Source organism: Bemisia tabaci, chromosome 3, assembly GCF_918797505.1.
Source record: "Bemisia tabaci chromosome 3, PGI_BMITA_v3".
NCBI lineage: Eukaryota > Metazoa > Arthropoda > Insecta > Hemiptera > Aleyrodidae > Bemisia > Bemisia tabaci.
The window spans coordinates 15,659,670-15,672,320 of NC_092795.1; the positions used below are offsets into that span (position 1 = coordinate 15,659,670).

Below are 12,651 nucleotides of genomic sequence, written 5' to 3' on the forward strand. Positions count from 1 at the left end.
AAAACCTATGATATCCTGTTAGAGGAACATATGAGCTACATTCTTGCACTGATAAGAACGTGTTAGCTCGTGTTAGTGATAACTAAAACTTAAGGTGAAGGCAATTTTTTGCCTAAATCAGGACAAAACTTTGGAGTCTCATGGTGGTCATAAAATTAATCTTAATACTAAAAACGATTAAACCATCAAAAGTACTTACTTTCACCTTTCTTTTCCATATTTGATCGGGGATCCACGCCAACAAAACGACACAAGGCAATACACGATAACGTGCACTTTAAATTCTCACGTTTCTTTACTTACCTCGGAGGATGTGAAGTTCGCCACCATATATCTGATCATAAAAACAATTACATAAGATTTGATAGGTCATTTCACACCTACTAAAGGATGTAGGTAAGGATTATATGCTCGATTGCCAGATTTTCGTACTTTCAAAAATCGGATTTTTGGCCACGATTCATTAGGCCTAGAATCTTTATAATAATTCTAACCATGAAAATCAGCGCAGAATGGTTGACAGCCTCCATTGAGTATAAGAATGTCAAAGCTATTTAGGTCTAAGTAGTATTGAGTATATCTAGAAAATTTTGCTAGCAGGGTTTGATGATCAAAGAGTAAATTATTTTTAAAAAATCGCTTGAAATGAAAATTTTTAGGGACAATTTTTGGTTTGGGGAGGGGGCGCCCTAAAGGGCTAATGCCATATGTCTTGCTAACACGAATATCACCATATTGAATGTGCAATTTTTTTAACTTACGCTCCAGTCAGGATCAATAGACCGAAAAACATAGTACTGACTTGATTCAATTTCAATCATTTCTTCTCCTCTTATTTTTCTGGATTAAATACGTATTTTTGGGGCTTCTGCCTTGATAACCTCCTGATCATTGAAAAATAGATTTCATATTATAGTGAGACAACCTTCAAAACATTAAACTGACATTCAATTTGGTATTCTAATCATATTTTGGCTTTTCTTCTAATTTTTTGGTTTCAAGGGCCTGCCGCCATCTTGGATTTAAGAATTTTGTAAAACTAAGGTCAAATTTGAATTCAGCGACCCAAAAAACATAAGTACACCAAATTTCATGATATTCTGATCATTTCCTGATTTATGGCCACAATTCGGCGCCCCCAGACCATAGTGCGTCGTTTGATTTACAGTGAATCCTTTATGTTTCCATTCGCCACCGACTAAAATTCATCACAAAGTGCTTGTGGAAAGTTTCAGGTCTTCGCGGTCGATCTGAAGTTTTGAAGGGTTCTGCGGTTAAAGAATCCCACTTTAAATTCCAGCTTCGTCAGTCTTCGGGTACATAAGTTGGTAGTAACATGCTTTGACAAAGAAGCGCCCTTCAACGCTTGGGCGTTGGAACTGCTTGTTTTTTTTTTTTTTCCCAGTGAGCCCGAGTCTGAAACGGTCTGCTCTGCCGGGAAAATGGCAACACTGCATCAGGGAACGAGAGTGGTGACTGACACGCTAACATTCCGTCACCAATTCCCCACTGCAACAAGACGTAGCACCAAAAGGACATTAACAACTCAATTCACCTTGCAACCGGATCGGAAAAATACGATTTTCCCGGCTGTCTGACAGCCTTGCAGTTGCAGATTAGATTGTGCACGGCGCGCCTTAATTAAAGCATGTTAATTGCATTACTAAGAAAAATGGCACATTAAACAGAGACGGAAAGAAATAATTAAATGTATAAACCGTTCCCGAATATATGCTCTAACGTACCTCGGTGGTGGTGGAGGGGGGGGGGGGGGGGGGTGGGAGGGGAAAGGTTAGTTGGGATGTCGCCTGAACCCTTTCCCACCTCGTTCCCTCGTCCCGACCTCAACGAAGCAAGAGGATTCAATTTACCGGAAATGAAACAACGGTGAGACAAAATCTCGCGTTCGCGGGGGATTTCCGCGAAACCTAAATCACTCAAAGGATCTGCGCGGCTGTCAAACTGAGCGGGGGCAAAGGCTCCCCGGAAAGGGGGGCGGGCCGCTACGCCAACTTAGAACCGCAGAACTCTCCCACGATTGAAACTTTCGATGTGAAAAGAGAAAATTAAACCGCGGAGAGGGGCTATTTATCGGTGAAAAAGGGCGAAGAAAAAAGAGAGCGAAACTTCTATTCTTGTCGCGACGACGGGGGGATGACAGGGGCGGGCCGGCCCGGAGCGGATGGGGGACTAGGGAGCGATTGCCCCCTAGACTTTGGTTAAACGAAATGAAAAAAACTTTTGGTAAAATTTAGGGGTCCCACTCGGCACTTTTTAAGAAATCTTGCAAAGCCTCGCGGAGCTTTTTTGAACATTTTCCTTTCCTTCGTCAGAAGAAGCCCTAATCCTTTTTTCGGCGCCCCCTCCCCCTTGAAAATTTTAAGCCAGTGCGTCTTTGTCAGGATATCTTTTTCTGTGGATAAGTGAGGAGCTTCTATGAAACCATGGAGTCTTTCTTGCAGTATTCGAGAACAGTTTTCAGAGTATTCCCAGAACATCCTAAAAACTCAGAGAAGTATCCGAATGAAAAAATTCTCACTTGATGCGTAGGATCGATCGTAGAATTTTTACATTCATCCGCACTCATGACCTTAATTTCACGAGCGCAGGAGGGTTTTTTCAGAAATAACTAGCTTTTGTGCTCCTCGGCATTCTCACTCTACTCATTCTAAAAATTATAGCACCGCCAGCAGTTTAGCGAGACTTGTTCGGTACTTCAATCATTGTTTACATTCGCTACATAGATTAATCTAAAATAAAAAGGAGTTAAGTATCAAGTATCGTGTAAAAGGTTTGTTTTTAGTGCGGTCCAATACTGCGTGCTAAGGAAGAACGCCGTATGAGCCTTCAGGCGTTGCCAAACTTCCTTTGACAAATCGCAAACCATCGACATTTTGTTTTAAATATTTCTTTTCCCATTTTTCTGAGGATTTCGTTCAAAATTTGATCCAAAAAGTCTCAAACTTTCAAGAAACTATATTCAAAACTTTCTTCAAAAATGAATATTTTTGATAGAAAAATTTGGCAACATTTTAATGCTCATACGGCGTTTTTACTTGGCACGGCAGAATAACAATTATAAAAATGACAAATTTTCGTAAAAAAGCCAAGGAACCGCCAAAGAATATTATGTCTGTCTTTACTCGTTGGATAGAAAAAGGGACAAGGGAAAAAAGTTAACGGAGGTTCAAACTTCATTTGTGGAACGCAAAAGACAGCGTATGATAACACATGATAAAATTATTTTCCAGACTCCGAAATCAAAGGAAGGTGCGGCTGAAAATTAATGATGATGGAATCCTCTTCGACGATGGGTAAGGGCGACGAGAAAATTACTTTCTCTGATACGTTTCCCCATTTATCATGTTATTAAAATCACGCAATTTGGACACCGGATATGCATGCGGGCGAAAATACTGTGTCATAGAGAGGGTGGAAAAAAGGACAAAAAAATGAGGGATCAACTGTATCACGAAGAAGGGTAAAATTAAGTTTGCGTACCTCGAGGCTAACCTTAAGATCACTGTCCCCCGACTTCACAGAGAGAACACTCAATTACATAAAAGTTGGGTTATTACGGGAGGTAAAACACAAAATAAACCAAGCCTTCGGTTGACTCAAAAAAATTACATTATTACATTAGATTTATAGGAAAAAAAATCGCTGCCCTCACAATTCTCGCAGTGAATTCCCAGGTGCTACCTACTACTCTAGTCGTTGTTACAATGTTACGTCTGTAATACAAATTATTTCAGTCCAGATAACAATGTCATTCTAGTCTATATTGTAACCGAAATCGAAATAATTGTTACCGCAAAGGGACATAGCAACCACTACCAGAAAAGTAGCTACCTAGGGGCTAGCATGAACAGGGTGTCTAGTATTTTTTAATTTTGAAAAATCCTGATATTTTCCTGATTTTTCCTGATATTTTATAAAAAATTCCTGATTTTTTCATTTTGAAAATTCCTGACATTTTCTTGATTTTTCTCGACTCCTGGCACGGTAGGCAAAAAGCAGTAAGACTTTCTCCGCTGAGGAGATTCGCGTAAGAACAATTCCTGATAAAACGTCCGATTTTTCCGATTTTCCTGATATTTTCCTGATTTTTTCCTGATCGGCCAAAATTCCTGATATTTTCCGGTTTTTCCTGATGCTGGACACCCTGTGTAACCAAAATCGAAATAATTGTTACCGCTAAGGGACATTGCAACCACTATCCGAAAAGTAGCTACCTAAGGGCTAGCATAAATTATGAGCATTTTAAGGGCAACGATTCTTTCTTGTCTGTCGAGCCGTGAAAGTTCTCGCGGCTATAATGGGAATTTTTCAAAACACCCGGTAACAAGGGCGGAAGTAAAGGACGGGACGCGAATTTCTCCGCTGGCAGTCCGCACAAAGACCCCGTTGACGCGAGGCTTTGACCATTTCAACCCGCACACAATTACAACCGTACTCACACTACCGAGCGCGGCTGAATTGAAAGCTCAGCGCGCTGAAATTAGTCGACAGCTCTCTCATTCTATAATTTTTTGTCACCCTTCCATTTTTCGTCCCGCCGTCCGTAACTCCGTTTCCACGAGACCCCTGCACAGCACGGAAACATACACGCGATGACGCTCATCTTGCGACGAAGTTGCGCATTTCCACCACCAGAGCGCTCTGTCGTAGCTCCACGTTTTGTTCTCTCGCGCTGCGCCTCGACTTTTCACTTCCCCTTGTCCGCAGGGTTTCATCACACTTTCGCCGTCTCTTCCGTCCAGTGTTGCCATTTTCTGGAATCCTTTCGAAATCAGACCTCTTCTACTTTTCGGAAGTTTTCTGGGGCATTTTATAGGCATATGCCTGCGTGGAAGAATTGGATGAATTCTGCTGTGTTACCGAAAATATCAATAACTCCAAAATTCGGAAAAATGAACACAGAGGTGTTTGAGTGGAAAAACTGACAAGTGATCCGAGCTTTCTTTCCATGCATACACATGAGACTCTTGAAAAGTGATCGGGCCGTTGAAAATTAACGGAATTCACATTTAATTATTCAAATGGGACTTATTTAAATTGTTCCATGTTAAGCAAGGCAGCAGCGTGAGCTATCATCATGCCAGATTATACTTTTGACGAACAAGAACAGAAATTATGAGGATGACGGGAGGCAGCAAACGGTGCGAATTTACATACAAGAAGACGAGATACTGCTCTTTTGCTATTTTGGTAGATTCGTCCAGTTCATTAAATTTAGAAACGTCGTCATTCGAAGAAAACTCGATGGGTACTAACGAGGCGGAGTTTCAGGCCGACGCTTTCCCAGAGCTTCTTCGACAATGGGCCTGTTGCAAACTTTTGCTAGAGCAAAAATAAGAGTTGTTTCTTACAGATAATGCCTCAAAAATCACGATGAGCGCATCGGCAAAGTCTGAAATGCACTCATAACTTCACAATCTGCGTAAGAAATTTGCGTTTTTTTAAGCTTCCCGCTTCAAAAACGATACTACGGCACAGGTGAACATTTTGTTAGAGGAGTCGCTCCATCGTCGGCGATATTCATCATGGCCGACGCTTGCTCGCAGTTCCGTGCGTGATTCGAGGAGAGTTCAAGGTCAATCAATTCGGGCGTGGAAAATATGAACGTTAACACACCGATTGTCATCCGGTCTAATCCAGTTCAGGTGTTATATCTCGTCCCATCAAACGTGTTTCGGCGGATTGGCGTCGGCCATGATGATTATTGCCGACGATGGAGCGACTCCTCTTACAAAATGTTCACCTGTGTCGTAGTATCGTTTTTGAAGCGGGAAGCTCAAAAAACCGCAAATTTCTTACGCAGACTGTGAAGTTATGAGTGCATTTCAGACTTTGCCGATGCGCTCATCGTGATTTTTGAGGCATTATCTATAAGAAACAACTCTTATTTTTGCTCTAGCAAAAGTTTGCAACAGGCCCATTTGGAAGCAAAGAATTCCGAATCCTGGGAATTTCGATTTTTTCACGGAATGGCAGCATTGCTTCCGTCTTTTCGTCTCATTTTTCCACAGAGACCCGAAGCCGGACGGACAGTTCAATTAAATCAGACCAGTCGAATTTTGAAGGGAACTCGATTTCGAAAGTTCGGTCGATACTGCCCTCCGCAGATTCCGGACTAACTCCGGGATTCTCCCCGGATCTTTGTCCGGAAATTCGGAGAGAGAAAGTCCCTGATCCCGGAATTTTCGATCAAATAAAAATGGCAGCACCGCGTCCGTCTTTTCGTCTCATTCTTTTCACCACCGACCGGAGCCTAGTTCAATTAAATCGGACCAGTCGAATTTTGAAGAAAACTCGACTTTGAAAATTCAGTCGATACTACTCTTTTCGGGATTCCTGGCCGACTCCGTATTTCTCCTTGCAACTTTTTCGACAATGCGGAGTAAGACAGTCCCCGATCTCGGAATCTCGGGCTGCGTCAGAATGGCATCACTGTTCCGTCACCTCGTCTCATTTTTTTCACCGGAGGCCCGAAGCTGGATAGTTCAATTATATCGGACCAGTCGAATTTTGAGGAAAACTCGATTTTGAAAGTTTGGTCGTTACTGCTCTCTGCAAATTCCGGACCAACTCCGGAATTTTTCTCGGAATTTTTTTCGAAAATTCGGAGTAAGGAAGTTCCTGACTTCGGAATCTTAGGTGGAGTAAGAATGGCATCACTGTTTCTGTCGCCTCGTCTCATTCACCAGAGGCCCGAAGCCGGACAGATCAATTAGATCAAACCAGTCAGATTTTGAATGAAACTCGATTTTGAAAGTTTGGTCGTTACTGCAGCTCTCTGCAGATTCGGACAGACTCCGGAATTTTCCCCGAAACTTTTCGGAAATTCGGAGAGAGAAAGTTCCTGATTCCGGAATCTTTGTCAGAGTTAGAAGCTGAGCCCGGGCAGATCCATTGAATTAGACCGGTCAGCGTTTGAGGAAACCTCGATCTTGAAAGTTCGGTCGTTACTGGTCTTTTTGGTAACACTGCAGAATTCCGGAATTTTCCCCGGAAGTTTTTTGATAATTCGGAGAGAGAACGTTCCTGACCCGGGAATTTTCGGCTGAAGCAGAACGGCAGCACTGTCCCCGTCGCCGGGTCTCATTTTTTTCACCGGAGGCCCGACTATTCATCTCTCTTTATTCCGGGCGATACAATTTTCTTTCAAGCTCCCTAACCTTATTACCGCTGTTTACAGATCTCGTCGTGCGGCTCCGCGGCGTCGTCGTCGCGTCGGCGTCTTTGCCATTAGTCCTCCTCGGACGCGGACGTTTCGCGAGTCCCCGTCTCCGTCTTCCTCGCGACTCTTTCATCGCGGTTCGACTCGTCTCTCGTCTGACGCAATTAAACACTTGACTCGGAAACCTGTTTGCCGAACAAAGCAAATTACGCGCCGGGTCTCCGAGGAAAATAAATATAAAAATGAATACAATTAACGCGCTTTGTTGAACCCATTCTTCCGAGCCTCCCTCCTTCCGAGCGCGCTTAGTTTATTATTGAGCGAATTTCCATTTTGAATGCGCGTCTTGATGCGGACGAATCAAGAGGGCGCGAAAGGTAAATATGAGGTGCGTGCGTTTAACAAACAAACAAAGTTCCAACTTCACCGGCCGCCGTGCGGAAAATGCTCCTGAAGTCGCGGGAAAACTTAGGAGTGCTGGCCAAACGTGGCGCCTTTGAAAATTCAAACGCAACCCGCCGCGAAGTCCTGAAGCAGCGACCGGACCCCGTTGTAGACATTTGAACTGATAAGGGGCCGTTCATAAAGTCGTCACCTTCCGTCCAAAGTATCACAAGCGCCATACGACGTTTCAAAATTTCCGCCGCCATTTTATTTTTAACAGAGAAAATGTTCAACACAGCTGTCCGAGAATGTCACCGAATTTTCTTCAGTTGCCGATAAAATTCAGTCAAATTTTCTAACAGATTCAACCAACAATTTCTCTAAATAATAAAATTGCGTCGAAAGTTGAACATGGTTGTAAACATAGCAATACCAATTATTATTTTACTGAGATAGTGCAGCCAAAGCATTGCGTTACTTGATGTTTTTTTTATTTTATTACTTACAATGTGGACCCTGGTAAAAATTGGCAGAAGAATCTGTTCCAAAATACCATAGACCTACAGCCGGCTGTAAGATTTCCAATAGCTTCTATAGCCGGCTACACAATTTCTTATAGCCTTTAATAGCCGATGTCAACTAAGCAACAGCCAGGCGATATAGTGTATGCTAAACGTTACTAATTACGGATGATGTAGGACTTAGTGAGTTTTTGGACTAACGCTCTCTTTTTGGGCCGTAGTATCTTGATTTATTTTGCGAGGAAAGCTCCGTATTTTTGAAGGATGCCTGTCATTCTTAATATGTCTGAGCGCCTTCAATTTCGTATGATACTGTGTGTGAAATAGTTGCTTCAAGCGCCGTGGCACGCTGCGGCGCGGCGGGCGGGCAGCCAGCGCGAAACGCGCATTGGCGCCTACAAACCTAACAGGGATACTTCACGCATTGCGCAATGCGTGAAGTATCCCTGTTAGGTTTGTAGGCGTCGATGCGTCGCCGCTCCGCTTAGTGTTAGGCTATAATTAATCTCGCGGAGTCAGCGTTTTTCAACTCATGATTTTGAAATGTTTGCAGTTTGCACACTCTGTATGGATTATTCTCATTTTCACTAATGAAAAAAAAATATGTATTAAAGGAAAATATAATGTGTGTTTTAATATTAAGGTGATTCCGTACAAACTTAAGGATTTACAAAGCGCACAAATTTCTACACAATTTCTCATAGCTTTCCGTAGCCGATGACGATAATCTATATAGCCCGGCGATAGGAGCTATAGCCCGGCGATAGGAGCTATAGCCCGGCTGCATAATTTTTTATCGCTTCGTATGGCCCGGCTGTATGATTTTCTCTGCTTTCTACTGCCAGCTATATAATTTTCTGTAGCCTCCTTTGGTTGGCTATAAGAGCTCCTATGATATTTTGAAACGCAGCTCCTATCGCCAATTTTTACCCGGAGAAGCTTTTCGGGGCATCGGGCCAAACCTTAGCACATATTATTAACAAACATGGATTGCTATATTTAGATAAATCAATGACATGATGCAGAAATATGCAACAGAAACTGCTTGTATCTCCGCACATGTTATTGATTTATCTACGATAGTTATAGTAATCCATGTTTGTTAACAATAAGTGTTGGAGATGGGGCACGATGCCCAGAAAAGCTTCCACATTGTAAGTAATTAAATGAAAAACATTAACTAACGCAATGCCTTGGCTGTAATATCTCAATAAAACATATGACGTCCTTCATGGAGAGACCCTCGTTGATGACTTCATGATACACTGGAAAAAAAAAAACACATTGGATCTAGAGTCCAGACTCTTGAAAACATTGACAAGAAAAAATACTCTTGATTCAATCAGATTTAAGCTTAAATCGAAAGGAAATCCGCTCAAATTAAGAGGCTTGGTTCTTGATTTAAGCTTAAATCTGATTGAATCAAGAGCATTTTTTCTTGTGGATGTTTTTAAGAGTCTGGAATCTAGATCCAATGTGTTTCTTTTTCCAGCGATGACTTCATGAAAGATGGCGGATTCACCTTATATCATTTTTCGCACCGTACTTTAAAAGACCACTTTTCCCAACACTCGTCTGTTTCACAAGTCACTCTCTTCGGTAGCGTTGGGAGGGTCGAGATTTTACCTTTGCCTTTGATACCTCGCATGATTTTGCTAACTCGGAAATGTTTAATGAGGAGTCGCCGACCGCCGCAGCTAAGCAAAAACCTAACTGCCTGTTTCCGCAACGGAAAGAGCGAGCGAACGCTCTTGAGTGCAGAGGGCTAATACCGGCAAGAGCGGCGTTGCCAAGCCGGGCAAGAACCCCTTAGTAATATATATCAAAAATAATATTTATCGGTAGATGCGGCAACAGGGCGGCTGATTGATGATGGAATAAATTGACGCGGTCGAGACGGACACGGAGGCAGAGCAGAGGGCGGCCCGGGCCGATTGATGGTTTCCTCATACATATTCCCGCGGGATTCAAAACTTCATGAATTGACCGCGGAAAGCTGCATAAAGCCTGACTAATTTCCCCCTTCATTTTTCAACATTACGCCACGCTCCAAGAAATTGACTGCGCCCAAGATATACGAGCCAAGTTGCGAAAACGGGCCGGCGTGGACGGGGGATGAATTAAATCGATGCGTTACAAGTTGTTTCCTCTCCAATTTTCCTGACGTTTTCTGATAGAGACAGTGCGCGTGATGTCGAGTTGTTACACTCCGGTGACACTTCATAATTCTTTGACTTTCAGCGTGGAACAAATTCTCGATCACGATTCTCAAAATTTCCTGCCTTTTGGAAAATGTCTGATTAGGTACCGTAAGATTTCCTGAAAATTCATGGTTTTCACTGGGAAAAAAACACATTGGATCTAGAGTCCAGACTCTTGGAAACATTGACAAGAAAAAGGACTCTTGATTCAATCAGAATTAAGCTTAAATCAAAAGGAAATCCGTTCAAATTAAGAGGCTTGGTTCTTGATTTAAGCTTAAATCTGATTGAATCAAGAGTGTTTTTTCTTGTCGATGTTTTTAAGAGTCTGGACTCTAGATCCAATGTGTTTTTTTTCCAGTGTATCTCGTTGAGGAGTTGGTTTCCGAACTTACCGTTGTGGGCATCGTTTTCAACGGAAGGTTTTAAAAAGGAGATATTCGACGTTTTCTTCTACTTTAGACTTTGTCTTGTCATCAATTCTTTTGCCATGCTTTTCATGCGTTTTTTGTATTTGACTGCAGTGGCGTGGCGTGCTTTACGATACATCGATTGTCATGCCATTTAAACCTGTGGAAAAGGATCGATAAACAGGGTGTTCGCAGCGAACACCTTTATAATCGATTCTTTACCTTAAGTTTAAATAGCAGAACAATCGATAAATCGCAAGTCACGCCACGCCACTGTAATGACTGGAGAACGGTGGGTAGGTACCCTTACTTACCGAGCTGAGGCTCTCGATGGAGTTGGTGCTGGACTCGTCGTTGATCTTCTGGAGGAACTCCTCGTACTTCTCGAGGGCGGTGAGTCGGTGGAGGAGGTTGGTGAGGAGGCTGGAGACCTGGTGCCGGACGCCGGCCTCGACGCTCACGCAGCGGTGCGTGATGGCGCGCACGTGGGCCATCACGCGCTCGTCCCGGAAGTCGTACGGGAACGTCTCGCTCCACTGCGCCAGGAGCTGCACCAGCCGCGGGATGAACTTGGCCAGTCTTTCCTGCAACACGGACCCGACCTACCGTAAGTTCCTCGCACGTCAGGGATAGAAATTTTATTTTTTTAAACAGTTAGGGATCTACGCTGCCGTGCTAAAGAAAAACGCCCTACGAACATTCGAGAGTTGCCAAAGCGAATCAGTGAGAACGAAAACACATACCAACTCGGAAAAATGAAAATAATAAAGACACACACAAAACTGCACAGTTGGTGAAGAAGTTAGTTGAAGAAAAAGATTTTTGGTGCCGAAAGACAAGTATTAAAGGACGCTTTAAAGGTCCAAGTTGGAACAAACGCGCTAACCTTGATGACCATTATGTAAATTAACTGTCTTTAATGGAAATTGAGTATTTTCGAGCTACCGAGTTGGTGTGTTATCGTTCTCACTGATTCAATTGCCTTCCATAAAATGTTTATTTTTGAGGAAAGTTGAGAATATGTTTCCTTTAATTTTCAGAATCTTTAGGTGCAATTGCGAACAAAATTACCTGAAAAATTGGGAGGAAAATGTTCATAAGTTTACCAGGAAATTTGCGTTATAACAAAGGAACTTTGGCAACGCCTGAAGGTTCATACGGCGTTTTCCCTTGGCACGGCAGTACGGTCGAAGCTTTCTCACATGGGAGCTCCGGGCTGGGTTTGCCAGGAATGACAAATATTGTTGAGAAACCTTTGAAGGAAAATTGAGACGATGGGTACAGAAAAAGCATTTCTTGGTTGCGGTGTTTCACAATATCCACTGCTAATTTATATTGTAGAGAGGAAACTATTGGGTGGATTTTCTGAAATTTTTCGTTTTCAGCATTGCAAAATCATAAAGAAAATTCAGTAAAAGTTTTAACGAGTTCCATGCATATGTTTTAATAATAGTGGATGAAACATTAACGGAGATCCTGAGATACCGCAACCACGAAACACCCTTACTACACCCAGCGCTTCAATTGGACTACATGTTGTAACGAGGAGCCTATTATTTCTGGCTCATCCATAAAGCGCCTATCTGCAAAGGAAAAGTTGAAATGAGAGAGGACGAGGAAAGACAAGGAGTGAAAGAAAAAGAGGAGAAGGAAAAAAAATAAGGATTAAGAAGAAGCAGATGAGGAGACAGAAATAGAGACAGAGGAAGGGACAGAAGAAGAGGTAAGAGGAGAGGTGGAAGAAGAGACAGAAGAAGGCAGAAAAAGACAGAAGAAGAGACACAAGAGGCAGAGGAAAAGGGAGAAAGGTAGAACGAGGAAAAAGGAGAGAAAAATAAGAAGGGGAAGAGGAAGACAGAAGAAGCAGCAGCTTCTGCAGAATGGCCTTTAAATCTGGGACACCCTTTAAATGCCTTCGACCCATGAATTATTCATTGGGGACTTTTCTCTTG

The 12,651-nt window shown here is 42.7% G+C and overlaps 1 protein-coding gene across 1 annotated transcript in view; it reads right to left on the reverse strand.

Annotated features, from left to right (window-relative positions):
* Positions 1-12,651, reverse strand: part of LOC109041943 (uncharacterized) — a 261,452-nt gene that overhangs the window by 53,911 nt on the left and 194,890 nt on the right. The window contains exon 6 of the mRNA XM_019058459.2: positions 11,014-11,283. Within this exon, the coding sequence (XP_018914004.2) occupies positions 11,014-11,283 (270 nt within the window). The remainder of the gene's footprint in view (positions 1-11,013; positions 11,284-12,651) is intronic.